Here is a 27,601-nt window from a genome sequence, read left to right as displayed (position 1 = left end):
AAGCGTACCGTCTACCGGGAGTCTACCGTGAAGGACATTTACCTTTTTGGAAACAGAAATTGATCTAACGTATCGGACAAATCCTTCCACAGAGGACTGAACTGTTTCGGATATTTGCGAGCTACCGGTAGCCCGGTATGCAGTACCGTCATCAAGCTAGAGATGGCAAGCTTCCAAGTACTCGCCGACATGCATTTGTACTTCAACGAAAGGGGGAGATGTAGTGCCCTTATGATCTCATGCAAAATTTGACCTTCGATAACGGTTTCGTCGGTTGCTGTTTGCTGATATAATTTAACTGCAACCGTTAGTGCTTTCTCTCCAAATGGAATGTAATTCATGCTGACCCATTCGACACCGTTGCCAGTGGGTAGCTGATGATTGATTCCTCCGCTGGCAGAGCGCGTCGATTTTACCGGTCTAAAATCAGACGAAACTAGTTAAAAGAATTTGAAAGACCTACAGATCTACAGTACCTTGTTTCAAGCCGATCAAAGGACGGTGGAACGCAAGCAAATTTACTGAAGCTCAACAGTTGCTTGAATATGGCCGATAACATGTGCTTTAAATTTGCGCCATCTTTAGCTCCTCCGACCGCTTCTTTCTGCAGTAACTCCATGCAGTCCAAGACACCATCGTGCAACGGAGTTAGCAGCGAATCGGAAATTGTTGACATAATGTACGGCGTTGAATCGCTGTGAACCGGGACGGCCACGGCATTCATCAACACAGTGCAGAACTGCGTCAGGTCCTTGTTGGTAAAACGGGTCCTTATATGTTGGAACAAAGCCGGAAATATCTGAACCAGTGCGGTTAGAAACGCTTGACTGGGAATGTAAATATCGTCACCCCCCTTGTCCGGACCATCAGCCATTGTAGACGGTGGTTTCGTACTGTCGGCTCCGATCGTCAACCAGACGCGCCAAGCAACATTCCAGATGTCTATTTCCTCACCGGCTGCCTTTTCCGCTAGCTTTGCCGATTCATCTGGCGCCGGCATCGGCCGGTTATACAAGATCTCTTGGAAAGACTTTAAAGCAGCCAGCGAAACTTCGTTGCTCTTGCTGAGGGCAGAGTTTTCAATAAACTCCAACAATAAAGCCCAGGCCCGTGGAAAGTCACCCAGCATCTGGAGCAGGGTGCGTTTGGTGTTGAAAACCTGAATGGAATGCAGTTTGATTTAGTCCCTTTTATCTCACAAAAATAAAACAAACACTCACCCGCGAAACGCCGGCCAGCGTAAGCACCTGCGTCTCGGCCCACTGCTTCTGGGCGGTGTTCCGAGAGTGATGAATCAGTATGTTTCCGCTGGTGTCGACCTTCTCGCTGCTGGCACAACTGGACAGGGCACGCACCTTATCCAGCAGCGGAAACAGTACCTGCCAGAGGACCGCCTGCCAGGTGGGCGGATTCAGCAGATTTCCGTGCGCAGAAATCGTCGAAAACAGAGTCTGCCCAGCCGACTTGCGGACCGCTGGCCTCGGATCGACGCAGAGATCACCGAGCCGCGCGTACAGACACATCCAGAGCCGATCAAAGTGAGGCATATTCAGCGTCCCTGGGAAGTCCGGCAAAACCGACGTATCGTCGCAGACGGTTTGCGACAGCTTCTCCTGATTCTGATTGAAGTAATCTGAGATATTCCACTGAAAGTAAGCAAACGGTAAAACACTAACTTTTTTTTACTGAAATCGAAATTTAATTTACCATCAAACCAACGGCCGTCAGCGATATGTTCAACTCTTGTGTTTGCGATCCGAACTTTGCTGCCGTGTTGACACAGAGCGGTAGACAACGCCATGGCATCACCGGCAGGAAGTCGGTTACCACCAGTTGCAAACATTGAAACGCAATTCGAATCAAAGCTTCACCGTGGTGATCGCTGACCGCTCCAATTATCCCCAACACCAGGGGCCATCCATGCGATAGGGTTTCTCCTGCTCCGTTCAAAACCTGCAGAACGCACTCAAGCTGCCGTTGACGAACATCCCCGTGCGGTACGGAAGACAGCTCCGAGAGGGGTCCTAACAATAGCGTTTGAAGCTTAAGATTTTCCTTCAAGGGTTTCTCGTATTTATACTGCAAGGCGGCTTTCACCAGATAGGTGATGGCTTCAACACCCCATTCTCGCATGCGTATGTGAGGATGCTGGCAGATTTCCAACAAATGGTTTGTAAGCGGACGCCACAGGACTTCGATGCGAGCCAAATTCACCAGACCAGTTTCCAACAGCTTAGCCACAGCAAACAATGACGGTTCCCGGTTGTTATAGGCCAGCTCCATAGCTTCGTGCGAAAGTTTGCAAAGAGCATCGATTAGATGATGTAAGGCGACGTCATCCAGATACTGGCTGGACTCGAAAAGCTGGCTTAACATTTGAGAAAGGACTGGCAGGTCCGTCATGACCTGAGTAATCGAGTTCGCGTCCGTTGGCGGCTTTTGCACTGCCTGCAAACTTCCACCGGTTGAAGGTTTCAGACCCAAAATCCACGCTAAATGCTGCAGGGTGGTTAGGACGATATGCCACGAACTGCCCAATATTCCTCCGTGACAATGGGCCAGATGAAGAACGGATCTCATGCATTGTAGGTTTTTGGCTGTTAACAGGACTGGCCCCTGATGGGCTCCAACGGGAAGCGAAGATGTAGGAAGTGGAGTTCCGACCGCTACCACCGGATGACGTTGCTGCTGCTGCTGGTCTGCATCGCCGTATGATCCAAGGAAAACATTTCCCATATCTTGACTACCTCCACGCGAGTGGGATTTGAACTGATTGCCTTGATAGTTGACGTTCAGCACCGATAAGGCATAATGTGGAGGAAGTGACGCTCGGCAAAGAGCCGTAATGAAAGCATCCCTTGGAGTGTGCAATTCAAGCAAACCACAAAGAGCTGCATAGTTTTGGATCGCTTTAAGCACGTTTTCCGTTGATGTTTCATCGGTCGCGGCGTCAATTAACGGACCCAAAGCCGACAATAGTCCCAACCAGCTGGAATAAATCAGTTGAATATGCAAAGCTTTATCCTCTTCGGAAACACGATTCTTGTAGGGAGGGGGATTTTCATCGCCCAACTGCGACGGTCCTTGAATCGACAAAGAGATCGATCGAACAATGTCCAGTAGGCAAGCGTACGCGACGGAAATCCCATATCCATCCGGAATGGGAGGAGGTTCCATTTTATCTAGCATATCCAGGAAGGTCGACTTTGATTGACCAGTAGGAAATGTCACAACCAACGGAAGAAATACTCCTCGAAATAGAAAGCCCGGTTGGGGGGAGATTCCCGGCCCAACCGGCAGTCCACCGATTATCGCCGTCGGTTGCCCTTGAGTTCCACTGACAGAACTGTTTAAAAGTTGTGCATTAACAAACAGACTTTGGACGTACGTTCCGAGCGAATTGATGATGTCCTGAAAGATGTTGGTGGCATGATCTTTCAGGTCGTAGCAGCGACAGAACGATACCAGCAGCTCCGGTTGAATGGTCATCTTATGAAGCACTTCCAGTGCAAGCGATCGCTGCCAGGATGGTTTGTCCGGGTCCAAAAATTTCACAATCAACGAAAGGAATATTTCACATTCCGTAACCAGCAGACTGTGATACTTCTGGATGAGAATGGAAACAACTCTCAGCAGTCGCATGCTGATGGGAAAGTACGGTTTATCGTGAGGTGCCGTGGCTTGGGCATTTTGCGGTGCCATCGTTCGATACTTTATGTTCGGTGAAAATAACTTTATGACTAGGGCACATACGCGTTCTTTCAAAAGAAAAGAAAATTCCGGGTTCTTGTAGAACACGGACGTATACTGAGTGAGTACGGATTCAAGCAACTCCAATCCAAATGTTCGCGTCATTTCAGTCATGCCAAGCAACCAGTAGGGCTGATCGGCATTGACCAACTGCACTAAATCCTGAAACAGTAGAAAAGCATCTGCCGCACACGGTCGTAGCCCTTTCGGGGCCACCCCGGTAGCTAGTTTCAGTTCCTCCAAATTAACATCACGCTTTTCGTCCTGATTTGCTTCGGCTTCCGCTTCTTCGGCAACGACTCGCTCAAACACGAGTGAAACAAGCTGCCGAACGGTCGCACCAGCCGTGTTGATCGTTGTGGAGTCCTTGGTGAAGTGCAACCGAAAGCAAAGCACAAGCGTCTTGGCCAGAGTCTCACCATGAACCACCGCGTTGGTTGTAAGCAGCAACGTAACGCTCTGTAGCACCTTCACTTCCTCCGTTCCGTTCTCCATCAGCATCCACAGCGTATCGGTGATGTAGCGGGCTCCCTTCTGGTCTACCACCTGTTGGGTTATCAACCGTTGCATCATGCCCAGGCAAAATTTGATAATTTTAACATCTTTTGATTCGCAGCCCTGCACCAGGGGGTACAGAATCTGATTAACCACGTAATAGACCGGCGTCTGGGGATTGGCGGCTGCCGCTTTCAGCTTCAGTATAGCTTCCTCGCATGACTGCAACGATAGTAAGAGTAGAGTTTGAAAACTGGGTTAGTCGGTGTATTGTTCTGTGTTCAGGTGGCTCATTTCTATTTGCCAAAGAGCTAAATATGATGCACACAATGTGTTGGTGTGTGAGCAATGAGCAAGCAGTGTAAACAAGTTAAAGTTGTTGATACTAGGTAGTATCGCACGCCAAAGTTGTAATATTATTTTACAACCGCACAAGAGATAACCAATCAGTTTCGTCATCAGGCACGTAGCCCATATCTTGACACCCTATCGACTCAATCACGTTTCGAAGCAGGTAAACATAACTTTAGAATACCATAACAAGCCATGTCTATTATAAATAATAAATAGTCTCAATTTACAACTTGGCCAACTGTGAAATATTCATAAGTGTCAATCCTCATCGGGTTTGTCCCGTGTATCTTCACTTATGCATAACGAACAAATGCTCTAGGTAGGTAGTAGGTATGTAGATTGCTCGACCGCAGAAGCTCAAGTAAACCCAGCCCAGGGTGTTGTTGTTTGCTGTGGGCGGAGTGTTTTGGGATGTATGCCGACGGTTGTCTGCCAACTAAGGGATGCTATGGGGATGATTTAGAAGATTTATTCCATTCCCCACACAACACCCGCACCCGTTTGCCATACACGACAATGCGCTTGTCAACATAATGGAAACTAGGCACACCTGATACCGCGGTGATTATGGTTTTCACTTTACATCGAGAACATTTTTATGCATGACATTGAAAAATAGGTTCGTTGAGTAGTATTTATTTTCAGTCTCATAATAGTTATCATAAATCCTACGAGCAAATTAGATTACTATAGAAGACAAACTACATAAACCAATAATAAATTTTTTGCGTTATAAGACTTGAATTAAATAGAAGAAAAAACTGCATAAAAAGTTCCATGGTGTATACCTATATTGTGCTGAGCAACGCAAGTAATTGTGGATGGTCGAAGCACACGGTAGATCCGCAAAATGTAGAATGCACTGAGTGGAAGAGCATTTAACATGTTTACTCACATAAGCAATATTTATTTGGCCTGGAACGTAGAGCAACTACCGGGCAGACAAGGTGCGCTGGGAAAATCGTACGTAACCCGGCATTATTGAAGAACATAATTTTAGAATTATCAATACAGTACGCTTCATTAAATCGAAGCTTTAGTTATGCCTTTTCGTTGTTAATTAGACTAGAATTAGATTTGAAGTTGCGTGTGTGGGGCAATCGACTGTAAATAATCATATACCTAATCTTGATCTTGATGATCAACCATCTCTTTGCAGTTGTCAAGAATTTGCACCATTGCACCAACATTGCACCAAACTATTATATTAACCTTTAATAAATTAAATGACAACGAAGATATGTTAGGTATAGATGTTTCTACTATGTTCATTCAGATCTAAAACTTTTTGGCTTACAGTCGGTCAGCAGGAAACGAATAGAACTTGACAATCACATATTCTTGTCTCTTTATTAGAATAAACCAGTTAATACTTGTTGTGCGATCGACGAGACCTACGTGGAAGCAACCTTCTGGCAACTTTTGGGGCTTTATTTCTTCACTGTTCATCATAATCTCGACATCCCTGAGGACGTTAGAGAGCAAATGGCGTCAAAACTTACGCAAAATACGTAATTTGACAAGTGATTCTGGAACTCGTCTGGTAAGTGGAGCACCCTACACAACCCGGGACAGTCAATTGTAGAATGCCTCTAAAAACGTCTACTCCCAATACAAAGATCACACATGACATGGTTTTAAGCTTTGCTGGCTGGATTTAGCCTCGTACCATTACTCGAAAGATGTTTTGGAGCTAAGGCTAAGGCCTCTTTAGGGTCAATTTAGTACCGAAAAATCTCATCCCTCCCCCCCCCACATCCTAAGGAGTGAACGAGAAAAAATTGGTGAATTTGGGAGTTTTACTAAGACACTCGGAAATGAAATCGGACGAATAGAGTAAGGAGGGGTAAAAGTGCGATGCGGGTAAAAGTGCGATTCAATGATTTATCGGTGCAGATTCCGAGTAAATTTTCTACATTGGCATCGATGGGTGACTACTTTGACAGTTTGAATCTAACGTAAACTTTGGTTGCTTACGAAGCATAGTTGCTGAGTTATGTGCAAATGTTATTTTAGGGCGGTTTTGATGTAATTTTTCGTTATACGGCAAATACGATATCAACAGGAGGATATTACTTGTTGAAAATTTGTAGCAGTGTTTTACATCACTCACGTATCAGTTTTGAAAATACGGCGAAAATAATTTACAAAATATATTTCGCTTTTCCGTAATTTAATCTAACCCCGTCAAGCGCCTAGCGGGGTAAAAGTTCGATTCACGGACGGGGCAAAAGTGCGATTCATGGACGAGGCAAAAATGTATAGCTAATTATATACAGCTTTAGGCACTATATTACAGATACTAGAAATGAAAGATCTGCAGAAAAATGTGTGCTCTACAGATGTTGGCCGAAGAAAAACAATGTGTTTCCGCTGATGAAACAAAAAACAAAGGTTTGGAAAAGTTTCGATCTAACGGAGGCTGCAATACACCAGCGCAAAATAGAAAAGGTGCAAATTGAGAATATTCCTTACCGAAACATAACGCAGATTGCAGATAATATGGTTTTGTTAGCTACTGCTGGGTTAATTTCGTGGATTCTAGCTTCGAACTTTTGCCCCGCGGTATTCGCACTTTTGCCCCGATAGGGGGGTAAAAGTGCGAATCTGCACTTGATCAGAAGAAAGAAGAATTTATTTTGCAAAACACTATTACCGCAGATGATTTATAGTTGCAAGTAAAGACATTGAGTTACTGCATTACTATAAAATATATTATGTTGTTGTCCTTCTTTATATCTCACGAAAATTGATGACAACTTAAAACATCGCACTTATGCCCCGCCCTACTCTACATGAAGAAAACATGAATTTCCACACTAAAAAAAATTGGTCCAAATGTTTGTACAAGATCTTATGCGTTAAGATTTGTCGTCATTGGCGTCCATTAGGACTCAAATTGTGAGCTGGAAGTCTTTTCCTGTTCCCAACGTGCTAATTTTCAATTAAAAAGTTTTACCAACACCCATAACAACCAAGACCGCAAGCTTTACAACAGACTACCGCAATAAACCACTTGCAGAATTCGCCAAGCCATTGGCCATTGGCCAAGCCATTGGCGAATTCTGCAAGTGGTTTATTGCGGTAGTCTGGTAGACAACCAAGGCTTCGATTACTCGTCACCTGACCTAACTAGGCTAAGTTATCCTATAGTGGCCCCTTTACCTATAATGGACCTCGGGTACAGTTTCGGCGTTTATTAGCTTGTGCTTCTTATTTCCGAGGAAATATGACATGAAACAGAAAGTACTAAACATACCACACATTCCAGTTTATAAAGATTTAGCTGCATTCAATTATTAATGCCTTAAAAACGACATTTTCAACAAGTGAGGGTCCATTATAGGTTAATAACGTAAAAGTTGTCGCCATTAGTGGACCCTCTTCGTGCAAAATACACTGGAATCCCTATAACGGACCCGGTCGCTATCCTATTGTAAACCATTAAAGGAAAACGAACATTCCAATCTGTTTTAAAAAATGGGCAAAATATAGATTTTCAACAAAAATAGATATTTTTTTAGGCTTAATCGAAAGTTACTTGTATTGTAAGTGCTGTCGGTTACGTATTTAGCGTTACCAGTTTAAAATAATTCGTGGAAGAAAACTACTCAAGTACTAACTGGTCCACTAATGGTTTATTTACTCTATTTCTCTTTCCAACGTCCACGGTCAGCCCTAAATCACCAACTGATACCATCTTCACCTCGCCATACCCCATACCACTGGGTTCTTCCCGTTAGCGTCGGCATCATTTCTCTGTCTCACCTTTTCCAGAATTAGTCCAGTTCCTGTTTGATTACGTCGAAAGACAACAGTTACTACATCACAGTTAACGCTAGGCTCCACGGCAGTTTTTCTAACACCATTCGAGCCCCCAAGGAGGAAATGGTTGAGAGTTAATGCTTCACTCTTCCGCATTCAGAGGGCAGATTCCGATGTTAGTGGCCTGTTATTGACGACGTCTATAACGATTCGTCCAAAATTCCGTGACGAAGATGTAATGAAGAACCTCTCGGTTGTAGCACCAGTGAATGATGTAGCAATGTCCTGCTGAATCTGCTCTGCACCGTGCACTCGCTCGCATTTGGATTGGATGTGGATTGGATTTGGATTGGATTTGGATTGGATTTGGATTGGATTTGGATTGGATTTGGATTGGATTTGGATTGGATTTGGATTGGATTTGGATTTGGATTGGATTTGGATTGGATTTGGATTGGATTTGGATTGGATTTGGATTTGGATTGGATTTGGATTGGATTTGGATTGGATTTGGATTGGATTTGGATTGGATTTGGATTGGATTTGGATTGGATTTGGATTGGATTTGGATTGGATTTAGATTGGATTTGAATTGAATTTCGATTGGATTAAATTCAAAGTGCATTTAGATAGAAATTGGATTCGATTAGGACTACATTGAGATTGGATTTGAATTGTTTTTGGATTGGATTTAGATTGGATTTAAATAGCGATTTTGTTTTTAATTGTATCCAGAGAACAGCAAATGGCGGTTTTCAATAGTTAATTTGAAAAATGTTAAAAAGCAATAAAAAGTTACCATAATGCACATATTTTTACACTGATTAATTAAAAGATCTTTTCAAGAGAAATACCTTAAATATCGATATTTTTAGCCGCCTATTTGTATATTTTTTGTTTGTAATTTCATTACAAAAATTTTGTTCTACGATGGTTAATTCAAGTCATAACCCATTAATTCTGAAAACCTCGAGAGCACGAAATGATTGGTTTGACGGGGAATGCCAAGAAGCGATAGAGAGGAAAAAAGAGCTTGGGAAAACTATCTGAATTTGACCATGTATCGACGAGCGCGGAATGAGTTGACCACGATCCTGAGGAGGAAAAAGCGCCAGAGGGAGCACAGAGATCGTGAGGAGCTGGAACAACTATTCCGGTCTAATGACACCCGCAAGTTTTACGAGAAGGTGAACCAAACTCGCAAGGCCCACGCACCAAAACCTGACATTGTATAGGGACGAGGAACGAGATCTAATCACAAACGAGCGCGAGGTGGTCGACAGGTGGAAGCAGTTCTTCAATGAGCACCTCAACGGCGATATAGCAGCAGGAGACCCGATGGAAGTTAAGCTCGGAGTACCTACAAACGACAACAGCGTACCGGCTCCCGATCTCGAAGAGATCAGACGAGAAATCGGTCTGCTGAAGAATAATAGAGCCGCCGGAAAGGACCGACTCCTGGCAGAACTCTAACAAAAATGGTCAAGAACCGCTAGCAATGGCACTTCACTGGCTGATTTCAAGGATTTGGGAAGAAGAGAAACTATCGGAGGAATGGATGGAAGGCGTAGTCTACCCCATCTACAAAAAGGGCGACCGGCTAGACTGCTGTAACTACCGCGGCATTACGCTGGACAACGCCGCCTTCAATATGCCCTCCCAGATTTTGTTGCGTTGTTTATCCCCAATAGCAAGAGAATTCGTAGGGCAGTATCAGGCGGGCGTTATGGGGGCCCGTGCTACTACGGATCAAATTTTTACTCGCTGACAAATCTTCCAAAAATGTCGGGAGTACAACGTGCCTACGCATCATATTTTCGTGGATTTCAGAGCAGCATACGATACCGTTGAACGCGAACAGCTATGGCAGATAATGCCCGAGTACGGTTTTTCGGACAAACTGACGCGGCTGATCAAAGCTCCTATGGAACGAGTGATTTGCTCCGTGCGCATTTCGGGGACACTCTCAAGTCCTTTCGAATCGCGCAGAGGTCTACGGCAAGGGCATGGACTGTTCTGTATGTTATTCAATATCGGCGAGCGGGCCGGATCGAAACGAGAGGAACGATCTTCAGCAAGAGTAGCCAACTCTTAGCCTAGCCTAGCCTAGAAACCGTAGGACGGCGGAGGCAATCTACGCCAGACTAAAAACGGAGGCTAAGAGGATAGGGTTACGAATCAATGCGTTTAAAACCAAATATATGGTAGGAAGAGGCTCCCGAGAAAGTAACGTTTGCCTCCCCCGGACAGTGACTATTGACGGCGATGAACTGGAAGTGGTTGATGAGTTCGTAGATTTGGGATCTCTGGTCACCGCCGACAATAATACGAGTATTGAGAGCCATCGACGCATTCAAGCTGGAAATCGAACCTACTTTTCCCTTCGCAAGACGTTTCAATCAAAGAGCATACGCCGCCGCACAAAGCTGACGATGTACAAAACGCTAATAAGACCGGCAGTCCTCTACGGACTTGAAACAGTAACTTTGCTTACGGAAGACATACGTGCACTTGCCGTTTTTGAACGAAAGGTGTAGGGGACTATTTTTGGCGGAGTACAAACGGAAAGTGGAGAGTGGCGGAGACGTATGAATCACGAGCTACAGGCACTGCTTGGAGAAATTCCCATCGTACACCTGGCAAAAGTTGGAAGACTACGGTGGGCCGGCCACGTCGCAAGGATGCCGGACGGCTGTGTGGTGAAATCTGTTCTCTTCAAGAACCCCACCGGCACCAGGAATAGAGGGACTCAACGTGCTAGATGGCTCGACCAGGTTGAAGCCGACTTGCGTGTGTCGAGACGCGCAACGAATTGGCGACGAGTAGCCCAGGACCGAGTACAATGGCTGTCGGCTGAATAATGATGATGATGATGGAACCATTAATTCTAAATAACCGATGTGAAAATTGGAAAATTTGAATCTTCCAGGGAAAACACGATCAAAATTTTTAAATCGAGTTTTCATTCATAAAACCATTAAATATCTTTACGCACAAATTCCATGAAATTCTAACTCCTTTCGGAACGAATCCTCACGTTCAGTATAGGATGAGGGAGGGCCTAGCGTTCGCAGTGGTTCAATCAAGTTCTATACCATTGTGTCAAAAATGGTTGTCAGAGCAGGCGCTGGAGTGGTTGGTGAAGGACTGGATAATGGATAATACAGATCCCAACCTCTTAGTCTCTTATTTAGCAACTCTTATCCCTACCTCCTCGTGGTACCAGCCGGAATACGAGCAATCTTAGCGGAGATTGGGTAACCAACCACGGTAGAAACTAAGGAAACGAGACTCGGTAGCGTGACCCCAGTCAGACAACCAGTCGACCAGTTAGCACACTGAAAGTTGGGCATAGTGGCACTGTAGAAGATCTGTCACAAAGACGAGACGATGCGCAGAATCCTTGACAGCAAAGCCCAATTCTAATAGAGCGGTAGAGCGACCAACGAGCTGGGAATAGGCTTCGTAGTGATTGGCAGAATGCAGGATCGCGTAATGGACTGGAAAGCGATCAACGAGCGGATGTGCATGTTGAGGATAAAAGGCCATTTCTTCAACTATACCATCATTAACGTGCCTGGTCTGAAGGTAGACCCGACTACGAGAAGCCAGCATTCTTTGCGCATCTGGAGGCAACGTACGACAGCTGTTCGCCACGGGACATCCCGAGGCTTGGTGATCAAGAGCACTTTCTGTCCTCGCAAAGATATCCACAAAGCTAGCTGGAGATCACCTAATCAACGAAATTTGAACCAAATCGACCATATTCTCATCGAGGGCCAGTTTTTCTCGAACATCACCAACGTACGCTCCCAACGAGGTGCGGAAATCGACTCGGACCCTTACCTAGTAGTAGTACATGTGCGCTCAAAATTATCGACGGTTTATCCTCGCTATAAAGCTACCCTCCTCGGTTAAACATTCGGCAATTAGACAACTTGGGAGTTGCCGAAAACTACCTTCCTCTGTGGAGCTAGATGCTTTTACTCTCGAAGACGGATGGGTAGTAGAATACCGCTAGATGAGGTAACATCGAGCGCACGAAATGATTAGATTTTGGACTGTCTCAGCAAAATCGAAATCCTTTGAGAGTTTTGGCAGAATAATAGAAGTGTGCCTGTCGTGTGCAGCAAAATTTAATTTCTGCAGCAATAGCCGGACTTTGGCACTGTCATCTAATTTCGCAGCATCTTTTTCAAATAAATTCGCGTACCAAGAGAACCACGTATCAAATAATTCAAATAATAATATTGCTTGCGAGTGAGTCTAGCACCAATTCTTTTGTCGTCGAAATATATGAATAATCTTCTAACCTTTTTTGAATGATACTATTAGAGACAATTAGAATCACTGAAGCCAGGCTAAAAGGAAATTTGGACGCCCCTTGTGCGTCAACGGCACGCCCTTTGCGGTAGGAACTGGAACCATTTGACATATCTTTGTTTACATGTTTATGAAGCACAACTGGAGCAAGTTTCGTCAAAATATTTCACCACGTAGCGGAGCAGTACAGAATGGAACTCGAACCGAAAGCTGAGGGGGAAGATATTGAGGTGCGTTAAGACCAATTCTAGCAACTCTATCCAGGATATGGCCAGAAGGTACGTTGCCCATTATCAACCCACGCGAAATACCCTCGCTCGAGAAGGCTATAGATCTTATAGTGTCAGTAAACATCCGAATCGGCACTTGAAGCAGAATTTGGTAGTTAAGCAGTGTACTAGACGATTGTACGACCAAGTTTTGACGAAATTCAACGGATGTACCTATGGACGACGAAACCTACGTGAAAATTTCCCGGTCTAAAATTTTACATTACAACTGGTTGTGACGATGTGCCAGGCAAGCATAAGTTCATATTTGCTAATAAATTCGCAAAGAAGGTCATGATCCGGCAAGGAGTATGTAGCTATGGACTGAAGACTGAGCCTTTCATCACCTCCTCAACAATGACATCAAGATATAACGTAACGATATAACGATATATTCTGGCCCGGCCTAGCTAGATGTTGCCACTCTAAAGTGGTGCTAGAGTTGTATGCAGCTAATGATGTCGATTTCATGCCAAAAGAGATTAATCCTCCAAATTGTCCGGAGTTTCGACCCATTGAAAAATTTTTGGCGATTGTCAAACAACTTTGTCGAGGCAGGAGGCCAGTCAACGGTGATAAGAAATGCGTTCAAAGTCGAAGAAACATGCTAATTCAGTCGCATTTTGATGAGTTCAATTAAGAAAAAAGTTCGAGACTTTATCGGAACCAGAGTACTGCAATAATTGAACACTGTGAAACTTAAAGCTAAGTAAAAATTCTGTAGTTCAATCATTTAAGAGTTTTTCTGCGACACTTCAGTCTCGAGTATACTAGCTATGTTCGCTACTATCAATGCTTAATATATTGGTTTTGTAATAAGATCCTAAAATATGTTTAATATATAAATAAATCTATCAGTGAGAAACAATTCTCAATTAACATTATTAACAACTCATGAATTGAAGCTTTCAACACTTCAAGATGAACCAATTTTTATTTCAATCAAACACTATGCAAAACAGCAAAAAAGCACACAACAGCAAACCCGAATGAGATGAAAACCATGTCATCCGAAAAACCGAACCAGCCAGCAGCCCAGAGTGTGCCCCATCGGAATGAAAAAAATAAAACCATCGGGGAGGAAACAAACATGCGCCGAGCACACAAACTATATGGGGTTAATGGTGGAAAATGAACTTATCAACTAATTAAATATTTACGATAAGTACCCCAATGGGTGTCGTCAATGATTACATATTAAAATGTAGATGATACAAATGATTCGTACGATGAATAATTTAATCTCATTTAGTGGCTTGAAAAACATTTGCGTGGACACCGGTTACAAGCGAGTGAGAATAAATGTGTTCTAACCATCATGTGTAAATAATATATAATTGATAGATCTTAAAAAAGAACAACATACGTAAATATATCTGTTTTTTAAAGAATTAATTAGTTTCGTTCTCCAAATATGGCACTGGAACTGTTCATTATTTTAATGGGAATAATGTTGACAATAATGCCGTAATTGTGCTAATTAGAGTTCCATTTACTTCGAATAGACTGCAAAATAATAACATCAACCGGAATATAGAGGAAGAGGGAAAACAACCAAAAGTTGAAGATTCGAAGAGAAAGTCATGTGCACCGCTTGCGGACTTTTCCGGTACTTCATGCGTAAACTTTTGTCTCTATTGTTTGGTGGAATTATCCCCGCAGAACGACACGTGAAGATTGCCCGGTTGAAGTCAGAAAAAGTAGAAAAACATAAAATAATTTGATTATTTTCACCGACCTCCATGGCTGTTTCTGTTAAGCAGACGTATTTCGCTGCTGGCATTATATCTTCGTGTGCATCTTATTCCGCTAAGATTATAACTTTGATAAACAGGTCAACCACAGCAAATGATAAAAACGTTGTTTTTCTCTTGCTGTCGTTGAATTATTTAAAGTTCAACAAATTAAATAGCTGGGTTTTTTACACATGCCTTTACGTTAAAATAGTTAACCATGAAAAGATTTTTAGATCTTGTAAAAGTGAACATTATGAATATACCGACGATGCTGCTGATTCGAATTACAGTCAAACTTCCTATGCAAAAAGGCATCCGTTTTTGGTCTTGGTTTTTTCCGCCTTCCTTACGACCGATGGTTCTATTCTTATGGCGAAGGGCGTAGAGTATATTGAAATACTTTTCGCTTTCCGCTCTCGTAGGGCTATGCTATTTCCATTATGAAAGTTTTGCTGCTCGACGAGAACAAAGCATAATCATGTGAAATTCTCGTCTTGACAAAATTCGTATTTTTTTGCGTTGGTATGACTTTTGTCAGAGCCTTACCGCGGAGCTTAAAGTCTCGGATTTAGAACTGTATAACTGGGTTTGGTAGGGCGTGATATATATAGAAACATATCCTAAATTTTCTTGCGGTTTCTCGGCTCACCAGAAGGGAATTACAAGCTTTCCGGTTATATTAAAAAGTGTTTTATCTGTCGGAGGCAAACTTACGCTATTTATTATATGGGGTCCTTCAACAAGAGATTTATTTCTAAGTAAAGAAATAAAAGTAATATTTTTTTGAAAAGTGTGGATAGTTTTTGCTTAGGTAATCCAACGTGGAACCTCTCACATAATACACTGCAAATCTCCAATTCGACAGCCTTTTAATTGAACATTAATGGCTGTAGTTTTGCTAATAACAGTTTCTAAGAGTTACAATGTATTTCCTTGAGCTTAAAGTGCAAGACAGTATAGCACTTATTTTGTTATTCGTCAAACTGTTAATTTGGCACACCACTATTAAATAATAAAACACTGCAGTGCAATAAAAAAAAGCGAGAACTGCAACTAAGTACTTCTGGTTTCAACTATTATTGAAGCAAGTAATATTATTAAACCAGGTATTTTCGTGTCCTTTCTATTTTTTGTAATAAAAATATTGCACTGACAATAATGGTTGTATACATGAAAACAATATAAGCACTTCTGATATTTACAGGAAATAATTTTTGACTCTTCAACTGAAATTTGTCAAGCAGGCTGCTGATGTTCGGCAAAGGGAAACTAGCGAACGTCGAACTAGCGAACCACGGTATGGAATTTCTCATTAGCTGGTTCAGGGATTTCACTGAACAACTTACTACTACGTATTCTTATGGCCTGCCCTTTGATTCCTATTTTGCCTAGCTATGACGCTTATGAGTGAAACGTTCAACAAAACGAGAGCGTTGGTTCAGTGATTTCATTGAACGATCATACTAATTCTGTATCAGTTACGGAGGTATAAAGAGAATGTAAAACAACTTCTTCTAATAGAGCACGGTTGCCTTATCAACATGAATCATTCGTAAAAATGACTCATTTGCTGGTTCAGCGATACAGTTGAACAACTTGCTACCACTTATTGCTTGTGGTGTACTGTAAAGTTTTACGCCTATTTGCTATCATGTGCGTGCATTGCAATTAGGTTGTAATTCTTGAATTTGATTCAATAGGCAAATACAACAACTATGGTGGACCATTTCTTTCCTGTTATACGACGACTGAAAAAATATCTAAGAAAGACAATGGAGAAATCCGACTCTTAGGTCTAATGCTGATGGCAGTAGAGACTATGGGTCCAAAGGTCTTCACGAGGACGTGATAGACGAATTTCCTTGTAAAGTAACCCGTCGTACTCCGTTGTTATTTAAATAATGTATTGAATATGTTTGTTTGTATAATGCTTTAAATTTAGAATAAGATAATATTAAAAGCTACATATTGATTTGCTTTTTCTCGCTAGTTAAACACGCTAATTAAACGAGCCGCCACTGCATCCAACAGAAGACCGGAAACCTCGCGCCGCTCTAACGACCTTCACACTCCCAATTACTGACAACGTGGGATTATCTACGCCGTCAGGACGCATCGCCTACGGTTCTAAGGGAGTCCCTGAGTTACACGACCAAGTCATGCTGGCTGATAGTTCATATCAACATATTCGACAATTCCCTCCAACAGAGTCGTCCTGGTCCATCGGTCGTGTTTGGTGACGGGATCTCCCGACAATCACTCTCGGGCAAGTATGCTGCTGTTTTGAACTTGACTTTTCCTGATCCATCGAATGCTTCCAGTTTGTCTCAACTAGTTTATCCTCGTCGATTATCACCTGAAGATCACGCGGGACGCATTGAAGTTGGTATTATGGAAGCCCTCGATCCCTCAGTCACAGTCGCGCAATTCCTGCCAGTCGTTCCTGCCCTGTATGCTGATGTGGTGACAGGGTCTTCCAACCCAGTTATGCAGGCAAGTGTAATTGTAATCCGAACATTCTTTCCGCTGATGTATTTCCCGTTTCCAGTTTGGAATCTCCTCCTGCAGGGAGTTTTGTTTCGGAGCTTTCTGCACACGCCAATGACGTTGATGGTATTTGTGTATACTATCAGAATGTGCGAGGTTTAAGGACTAATGTGGACTAAAGTGGACGACCTATACCTTACATCTAATGATTGCAACTACGATGTAATCATGCTAACTGAAACTGATTTGGATGACTGCGTCGATTCTCTTCAGCTGTTTGGATCCGATAGTGACAAAAGTAGTTTTGGTGTATTGATTGCCGTTGCCCAACAGTTCCCTGGTTCGCTGGTCTACTTAAGACATGGAAATTGTCTTGAAAAAGTCTGTGTTACTGCTATCATCAAAGGAATGAATTTTTTGCTTGCTGTAAGTTACATCCCACCTGACAGAAGTAAAATTGACAAGTTTATCGATGAGCATATTCTCTCAATCCGTGAATTACGTGACAAAGGGCCTTCAGACGAAAGAATTTTCATTTGTGGTGATTATAACCAACCGCAAATTTCTTGATTTAATGGAGAGGATGGAGTACAGTCCGACAATTCTCTCCCACTTCCTGCTGCTAGCGCTGCTATGGTCGACGGATTTGAATTCCTGAACTTGAAACAAGTTAATTCACTGCGTAACAACCTCGGACGAACATTGGATCGCGTTTACTGCCTTCCTGAACAATAAATCGCTGTGCATCGGGCCATTTCTCCGCTACTTCCTAGCTTCCTGATTTATTCTTGCCTACACTGGCATACCCCGTTGAAGTTCTAGCTGTCAGTTGCGGAGTTACGCCTCTGAACTATGGTCGTATTAATTTTGATGTACTTGTGGACCACCTTTCGTCTCCGGATTGGGCTACATTATTGGACGAGATCGATGTGGAAGATATGACACTGCGGTTTTGCGATGCTATTTACACTTGGCTGAACGAGAATCTTCCCAGAATTAGATATCCTTCAAAACGGCATCGAAATGCAAAGCAGATATTACTTAGTAAGCAACAAACACCGCAGAATAAACTCGCTTTCAGATATACCAGCGACGCATACCGTAGGCTAAATAGTTCTCTCTACAAATCACACGTCCTGCGGACGTAATTCAGATTGCGAAGTAATCCAAAAAGCTTTTAGTCATTCGTAAACTCTAATAGGAAAGGATCTTCCATTCCTGCTTGTGTGTTCTTAGGCGGAACGGATTCATCAACCGTTACTAAATCTTGCAAATTGTTTGCTGACCATTTTTCTTCTGTGTCCGCCAGTGGATGTAGCATGCAGTCTGATGCTGAAATAGCTGCGTCAGGTGTCTCGATGGTACTGTTGATCTGGACATTTTTTACGTCACTCCCGACATGGTCATTTCTGATGCAAAGAAATTGAAGAGCTCCTACTCACCTGGTCCCGATAGTGTTCCGGCTATTATTTTCTGTCGCTGCGCTACTGCTCTTGCCGTGCCTCTCAGTCGAATTTTCACCAAATTGCTTGAGCAATGGAAATTTTTTAACGCTGTGGAAACAATCCCACATGTTTCTCGTATTTAACTACAGAGGATCCCGTGGATCAAAGCTCTTTGAAATCATCGTAAGTGGTATAATTCTGAACAGCACCAAAAACTATACCAGTACCTGCATCTCACAGATAAAAGCTGGAACTCAAGTTGACGCTGTGTACACAGATATTAAGTCCGCTTTCGACACAGTAGATCATTGAATACTCTTGTACAAGCTCTCTAACCTCGGTGTATCTGATAGATTGACTTTATGGTTAAGCTCGTATCTTACAGACCGTACTATACGTATCAAGTTGGATTCCACAGCTTCGCGTGCATTCAGTAATAGTTTTGGTGTTCCACAAGGCAGTAACCTGGGCCTTTGCTACACGCCTTGTACTTTAACGACATTGCCATTCTACTTGGTTTCGGATGCGCACTGTATATGCCGAAGATCTATAGATCTATCTCGTTGTGAAATCTATCGCTGATTGCTACCGATTGCAAACGCTGTTGGACACCTTTGCTGATTGGTGTAATAGAAACAAGCGCACAATAATGTGTGGTTATAACATTCCACCGATGTAATACGCCCATCTCATTTGATTACCGAATCAACGGAGTTATCCTCGGACGCGTCGATCATATCAGTGATCCTAGAGTTCTATTGGATAACAAGGTCATGTTCAATCAGCATTATTCTAGAGCTTCGCAACAACTTGGGTTCATCACAAAAATTTCCCGAGACTTCACAGATCACCATTGCTTGAAGGCATTGTACTGCGCATTGGTACGCCCAATATTTGAGAATGCCTGTGCCATCTGGAATCCTCATAACCTGTGTTGGAAAGCCAGAATAGAACGTGCAGTCAACAAAGATTTGTTCGTATCGCCCTGAAACATCTACCCTGGCGTCTACCTAACAATCTTCCCCGCTACGTAGACCGATGCCAGCTTTTGGATTTGGAGACATTAGGATGCTGCCATAGTTTTGTTCTAGATTTAAGTCTATAAAGCTTGCTTCAGATAGTACTGGAACAAAAACAATTGCGTGTATTTCAGTTATTTACTACCGAATTAAAAACTTTTCTTACACAAATCTATCAATTTCTTCATACTTTTAAGAAAAAAATACGAATAAAATTATTCGTCACGGTTTCGATGGAATTCTCGAACTTTTCCTGTAATATGGCTCATTAGGCGGCGCACACTTTCTTCGTCCATCGTTTTGGCTATCTTTTCTACCAGGTCTTCATCTGATTGATTTCTTTGACAACTTTTCCCTTTGCCTTGAGTCTCATCTTCATGATTGCCAAGTATTTCTCAATAGGAGAAACTGGAACTGGGGGCAATTGGGTGTGTTAAGGTCTTTCGAAACAAACTGAACCCAATTCTCTGTGTACCATTCTTGAACGACTTCGCTGTAATGACAGCTTGCGAAATCTTCAAAATTGATATTCAAAAAATATTGCCAAATCTGGCCAAAACATCACGAGGTGATGATGGGATCGAATGAAAAGCAAAATGTGTTTTTGGAGACACTCCGTTTGGTACAGTTCCGACGTCGTTTTTCTGCCACTGCTGCAAATGCCCTGCCAAATCATAAATTTTCGTGCCAATTTGTCGGCAAAAACAAATTTAAATCTAATTTTTTTTAAGCGATGGTTCTACAATTGATAAAGGGACGGTAAGGGAAAGTAATGAAGGATTTTTTGGGAATGGAGGGGAAAGAGTGGAATGGAAGGGGGAGACGGGGGGGGGGGGGGGGGGTAATAGGTAGCTACGCTTAACAAGCTGTCGTTGTAACTTGTTCAATGCTGGAAGATGCATGGGTCGAACCAAGCTATAATCTGAGATTATAACCGGTTTCGAACCCAGAGCACCCGCCAAGGCATGTGGCTCGCTGGTGCCCGTGTACCTATTAACAACAGAGGCGCTGGACAAAAGGAGACTGCACAACCCCCCTTATTAATGTGGCGACATGGGTTGGGCTATTTTTAGACACAAATTGTGCCTCTTCCTACACCTACTGTAGAAACCACCGACCAAGAAGTTTAATCTAGCTTTGTGTTTACTGGCGGGACGACGACACTATGCAGGCCCTTGCGACTTACAAGGTACTGCGTGTGAACGCTGTTCGTCTGCCAGCGTGTTAGCCGCGGTTCTCAGCGCGGGGTTTCGGGGGAAGGCCCCGTTCCTATGAAAATTTGACCAAACCTCGTCATGCATGACCTTGAAATGCGGTCAGGCATATATATATATATATATATATATAATTTTTTTTTTTTTTTGAAACGATGGTTCTACAATTGATAAAGGGACGATAAGGGAAAGTAATGAAGAAGGATTTTTTGGGAATGGAGGGGAAAGAGTGGAAGAGTACATGAGGTTAAGGCTTAAAGCTCCCGAATCGTCGTCAATGTTTCCTTATACCGTTTAATAACGCGCCTACGGTATTTCTAGGCAATTTCAGCTATTTAGCTAACATAGATGCAGGCCATAATGGATTTTCCAAATAAATGTGCACAACTTTTTTTTCTTCTTTCGGCTTCCATGTGGTTTGTTTACAAAATACAGTCGTTTTGCGGAATGTCAAAAATACATAGGTGAGGCTAACAAAATTTCCGACACGTGGGCGCCAAGAACTTTGAAATGCGTCTACCAAGAGCGCCACAATATGAGCAAAAGTTTGTTCCAATTCTAAATGATGCCAGCTTTAGCGAACATGGCTTGAATCCAGCTGATTATATTGTGATTAACTTCGTGCTGTCTCATTGCCTTCTCAATTGAATAATGTGAAGTGTTGTCAAACGTTCCTTCAATATCAAGAAAGGCTGCTAGTGCGATTTCTTTAGTTGCAATAGAACTTTCGACTTTCCCCACCAACATGTGTAGTGCGTCTTTTGTAGATTTGTTATTTTGATAAGCAAATTGAAACTTACTGAGAGGATTAGTAATTAGATCCTTTGTTTTAATTTAGTGGTTAATTAATTTTTCCATTACTTTCGAAAATATGGAAGGTTAACTAATTCGCCTGTATGACTTTGGAAGTGTTTTCTCACGCCTTCCATTTTTTGGTATGAAAATTAGTCTCGTCCAACTGTTAGGAATATGGTTTAGCATTAAACTAGCACGACAATCCTCAGAGATGAGGGGAACGACAAGCTGCATACACTTTTTTTTTATTTTATTTTTTTTATTTTATTTTTTTTATTTTATTTTTTTTTTATTTTATTTTTTTTTATTTATTAATTTTCTATCCATCCGACCTAATAGGTCTACATGGAGCAATGGTTGGATGGGGAAAAGCCAAGCTGAGGCCATCCTCACGTAGGCATAAAAACCCCATCATCTTCACAAAAATACATAATTACAATTCACATCACATACTACATAATAAATAAACATTAATTGTCAAGTGAGTAACTAACTTAAACTAAATACAAAAAATCATGGTCACTTATAAAATACTAGAATTAGAAATCTTTTGGAAGAATTTGTGCGATGGTTCTCCGAATTCATACATGTGCTCCACTAAAGAAAACGTTCGAATACACGCTGACATAGGCTCATTGAATCCGAAAGTTGTACGGTGCGATAGAGGTTGTAGCAGTCCAGCAGAGCGGAGAGAACGCTGAGGAGCACGGAAGTTCAACGTTGAAAGAATGTTCGTTGAATCAATTTCTCCATTCAATATTTTGGCAATAAACATGGCTTGCTGAATTTTCCTACGGCGTTCTAAGGTGTCAAGCCCAATAAGGCGACAGCGATCAGGATACGGAGGCAGGTTCACGGGATCTCGCCAGGAAAGATTACGTAATGCAAGACGAATGAACCTCTTCTGCACTCGTTCAATTCGTAAATTCCAGGTTAGTTGATATGGAGTCCAGATAGGATACGCGTTTTCCAATAGAGGTCTCACCAGGGAACAGTACAAAGCCTTAAAGCAGTATGGTTCCTTGAAATCTCGTCCAATTTTCGAAATAAAGCCGAGCTGCCGAGTTGCTTTGGAGATAATAGCCGAGCGATTTAGATTAAAATTAAGTTTGGCATCGAGAATAACGCCAAGATCATTGACATGTTCAACCCTTTCAAGTGCTTGACCATCAATGTTGTATTCGAAAATAACGGGGTTAGCAATGCGATGGAAAGTCATAACCTGACATTTTGAAATACTAACGATCAGCCAGTTCTTGCAACACCAATTCACGAAAATATCCAGCAGCTTTTGCAAATTACGACAATCTTCAATTGACCGTACAACAAGATACAATTTCAGATCGTCTGCGTACACTAACTTACAACATGCTTTTGAAGCATAATTAGCACAATTCCATCCATTCCTGGGTATTTAAATGGCTGGAAGAAGTCAATCGCCCAATCGTCCTGTCCTAGACTCGACAGATCTGACCCATTTCAGCGTCAATCGAAAATAACCCTGGGAAGTGTTTTTCCATCATGATGCTAAGCGTTTCCTGAAGTCTATAGTAAAAGTACCATTTTTTTCTAAATCTGCCTAGTCCATTAGAGTGATCCTTGTAGAGTGATTAGAGCCTTTTGTAACCTGGCTAAGGTAGAAGAGTTTTCAACTCGTTCACACATTTGCCTCTAGCTGTTCCTACGTGATTTCCTAATTTCCCTGTTGTACTCTGTACTAATCTGACTAATCATGATAGTTGAGAGAATTTCGTTGATAGGTACAGTTCCTATGAGTCGGATAAGAACTACTACATACTGAATCTAAGCGGAAAAAAATCTTGCTCGAAAAATTCTTTGGTCAGATTGGGAATTAAAACCGATGTCACTGTCACTGTGGCCGCAAATTTGCAGTTTCTACCGGTACCGGGTTATCGGGCGAGCTACGAATGTTTGATAAACTAGGGTTAGTGAGCTGTGATAAACTCTCTTCAAGGTAGAACACTGTCGAAAATAATATTTTAGAGCTTCTAATCGTAAGGCTCAACGAGTGGAAATTAGCGAGTGGCACAGTACAAGTCTTTTGCAGCGGGTAGCCGTGCCGACAGCTCGTGCTCGATAAGTTAGTACCAGCAGCTGTCACTGTCGGGTACTCTGCGGTGGCATGAGATTTACAGCAGCTAACTCACGCACGACACGCATTTTTAATTTTCCAAATAACGTAACGGAAAAGGATATGGGTGTTAACCCATTTTCAATTTTCTGGTATTTCAAATTTTGAAATTTTTCAGAATTTAATTGATTTAAACGTTCATTCTAAATTAATCATAATCAGGAGTTGATCAACCATTGTATGTTCATTTTACGTGTATTAAAATAATGAAGCACTGCCAATCAGACATCGTCATATAGCACAGAGACGTGTAAAAAACAAACGTGTATCTAAGCAGTTTGTCTATGTCTCCTTTGCTTATGCCTGAGCAAGTGTATATTGTGAGATGGTGAATACAACTGAGAGACATGCTTTTGAATAGCGCCCGCACATAGTGAGCACTGTGTTCGGAAAGCTCATAGCAAGCACTGTGCAATGCACTGTGCTTCTTATAGCTTTTTGTTTTGCAAACTTCAACTGGAAATTAAGAATCTCTAGTTCTACTATTTATAAAAGTTATTCAAAATCTAAAACCATATTTTCTTTACTGGAAAACTTCGAAGAATATTAAAAGTTAAGGTTTTTATTAGGGTTTAGGTCGTCGGTGTTCATGCCTACACGTCATCCTGAGCTACCAACGATTGTCGACGAACTTGTAGAATAAAAATATTATTCCGTTTTCAGCTAAGATTGAACTTGTTAAAGTAACCTTCAATTAATGATTGAAGATATCATTAACCCTTTTAAAATCTTTCAAATCTTTCTATTGTTGCGAAGGTTACGTCTCCTGGGGATTATATTACTAAATCTTGGGCAGGTTTATTCATAACCTGATCCAAGACTAGTAAACACTCACATATTGTATGGTATATCTAATCAAGCTATTGGCGAAAATCCATTACCAGACGAGCAGCAGGGCTGGTAGATCCGCCTCCTTTAAGGCATGCTTCCTCCCGGCACCTGTTTCTTACATTCCTATATTGTTAATATGCATTTCAAGCAGCCGATGACAGCCATCAATAGCTTGGTCGATAGATTGTAAACCTTATAAAAGGTGAGTGTTGATTAATTTTGGAACTAGGCCTATGTTCTAAGCATGGACACTAACAAGTTCGTTAGTAAAAATGTGATTTGTCCAATTATTTAAAAACGTGTCACAATATATGTGTTTATTTCTTTTCTGGTACAAGTCCACAACATATGTGGTATCCAAGGAAATAACAGTTATTGTGGTAGATCCAAGCACTGTGCTTCAAGGCTGAGCTACTCAGAGACATTTCTGTGCGAGAGCATGTGCTATATACTTGGATGTGCCTACGCTGTTTTCAGTTATCCCTTGGCTCGAAAAGCACAGCACGCGATAGTCTCTTGCTTATAGAAATAGGCGCCTACTAGTCACTTTAAAATATATTGTGCAGTCCCGGTAGATTTTGTGCTACACAGTAAGAGAATAGTGCTACTCCCAATGTCTGCTGCCAATTACTTGTTATCTTACAGGTGATCGAAAATTGATTTCAGTGTTGTTTCCGCTGGTCGCTGGATGGCAATTACATTTCCGACGGTGTGCGTTTTCGTAATTCGAATCAGTTTGGACAGTTGACACGCAATTAGTCATAATAAGGATAATCGACCGAACGAACACCGTCGACGATAAGGTAAGGCTATGCTCCTACACAGCATTTTTTCGTCGCCCCCAAAGCATCGTCGTTATCCTTATCGTTTGACACAAGGTAACTGACTGACAGCGATTGCTCCTGCCTACCGACCACGTCGTTGTGACCACCATCGTGCACGTGATTAATCATCGTTTCTCATGCTTGGGTTGAGGGTTAGGCTAGACCTTCGACACCATGGGACGGAAGCAGGTTTCAAGACAACCAGACAAATGGTACCGTCATTCCAGCAACGTCTGTGACATGCCAAAGCCTTATCTGAGACCTTTTTTTTCATAATCAGAAGGTCAAAGCACACCGGGATGAAACATTAAGGACTTTTATTCGACTGTTGGTCTGTTTTCCCAACCGGAAATAGGAGCGTTGAACCTGTAATCGATCACCGGCGCACCTGCACGTAAATTGTGGTATCAATTTGTGTACCTAGTTGTTGTAGCACATCATACGATAATATTTTTCTGTTTCGATGTCGTAACACATTTGTTATCAACCAAACCAGACACCATTGTATTGTCCGGAAGTGATACAATGTGTTATCAGGTGCTACATTGAGACCAATTTTTCAGTTGATCAACACAAAGGCTATTTACGAACAGATTCCAATTAAAGTCAACACCAGTAAATGTAAACCCCTTCACTCATGCAGTTTGCATAGCATCACGAGTGTAAACCCTAAATTTGAAAATCCTGTTTGGCATAGTGCCACAATGAAACAAAATTGGTTAAAAAGCTTGAGGTAATTTGAGAATTTTGATCAAAACCGGCAGTAATTTATCTCACTGTGCGTGCTGCGGATGGGATGGAAACACAAATGGGCAATAAAAACGATATAACATTTTCCGCTGCCTGCAGCTAAATTTTCCTGGTGCGTTTTCGCTTACCTCGTCGTGTCTGTGAGTGTATACACATGTGCGGTATGTCGCTTGCCTTCGTTTTTCAGCCGGACAGTTTTGGGAAACCGTGATAAGCAAGCACTGAAATGCGCCGGGCGGGGGTACGCAGGTGGATGGAGCCTGCGGCGGGGACTAGATTTTCCTACTCAAGCTTGATTCACTCAGACCTAAGGTTGAACGAATTTCCACACGCCAAGTGCGACAAGTGAGACGTGGTGGTGTAGTGGACAAACGTGGAAACCCGGAGGCAGACACACTCTAGTAGTGGACACCTAATCCAATATTTATCCACAAACAGCAGATCGGGTGACAGTGCTGGATTTGAAGTATTTTCGTGTCCTCTGCTTGGGAGCACTCCAAGCGTAGCTCAGAAGCATCTGTCTGTCTGGATCTAATAAGTTCCGGAGGTGGTGGTGCACCAAAATGACATATTCATCCGGTTAGGAAAATAGTTTCGTTTATGTAAATGAGGCTGATGCTTGGGCTAATATTGTATACAGCGGATGTTTATGTATTTTGGGAAACTTTGCCGATATCTAGCCACTGATGGAAAGCAAATAACACGACGACAAATATGTCTAACTTATGCTGACCATGCGAAAAATACCTCTTTTGATGAACATTTGACTGGTGGAAGCTGTTCAAAACCAGGCAAGATTTATCAGTAGAGGGAAAATTTTGAACAAAAATGTTTTACTTTAAGGAAGATTATATAGCATAATCTCATTGGAGAGTTGGAGCTAAATCGATGCACATTCAGCCACCCACTGGGCGAACCGTTGGGCCACGAGTTCCGAGACAGACTCGTATTTACGATCACCACCAAGTCACCGATCTCGACTGGTTTTACCGGGTAATACCACTTGATCCGGCGGATTATTGTCGGCGGGTATTCGCGTAGCCACCCTTTCCAGAAAAGTTTGGCGTAAACTAGTGAAGTCTTCCAAGTTTTGGTTAGCGTAGCGAGGCTCGCGGTGTACGGTACAAGATTCAAACCATTTGAAGAACCCAATAATATAAGATTGGGAGTCAGCGCTTCATTCTCCCTGTCCTCGATAGACACGTATGTGAGGGGGTGCGAGTTGATGACGTTCTCCACCTCCAGTAGTTTGTTCCTCAGCACTTCTCGCTTGGTAGGAACCTGCTGTCCAGATAGCAAATCCTGTGGACACCGCATTGGACTTTTGAATATGAAGGTGTCGCTGACCGTATACCACCACATTCCGAGTACATTTTCGGTCCCCAAATCTTC

General features: G+C 42.4%; 1 protein-coding gene across 1 annotated transcript in view; it reads right to left on the bottom strand.

Annotated features, from left to right (window-relative positions):
• LOC128741539 (protein MON2 homolog) overlaps positions 1-27,601 on the bottom strand; it is a 36,083-nt gene that overhangs the window by 2,735 nt on the left and 5,747 nt on the right. The window contains exons 2-5 of the mRNA XM_053837426.1: positions 1,708-4,467; positions 1,221-1,646; positions 477-1,159; positions 43-420 (exon numbers count right to left, since the gene is read on the bottom strand). Of these exons, the coding sequence (XP_053693401.1) occupies positions 43-420; positions 477-1,159; positions 1,221-1,646; positions 1,708-4,467 (4,247 nt within the window). The remainder of the gene's footprint in view (positions 1-42; positions 421-476; positions 1,160-1,220; positions 1,647-1,707; positions 4,468-27,601) is intronic.

Source organism: Sabethes cyaneus, chromosome 3, assembly GCF_943734655.1.
Source record: "Sabethes cyaneus chromosome 3, idSabCyanKW18_F2, whole genome shotgun sequence".
Lineage (NCBI taxonomy): Eukaryota > Metazoa > Arthropoda > Insecta > Diptera > Culicidae > Sabethes > Sabethes cyaneus.
Note: the sequence above shows the minus strand (reverse complement) of the source record. Positions and strands in the feature narration are given on the sequence as shown.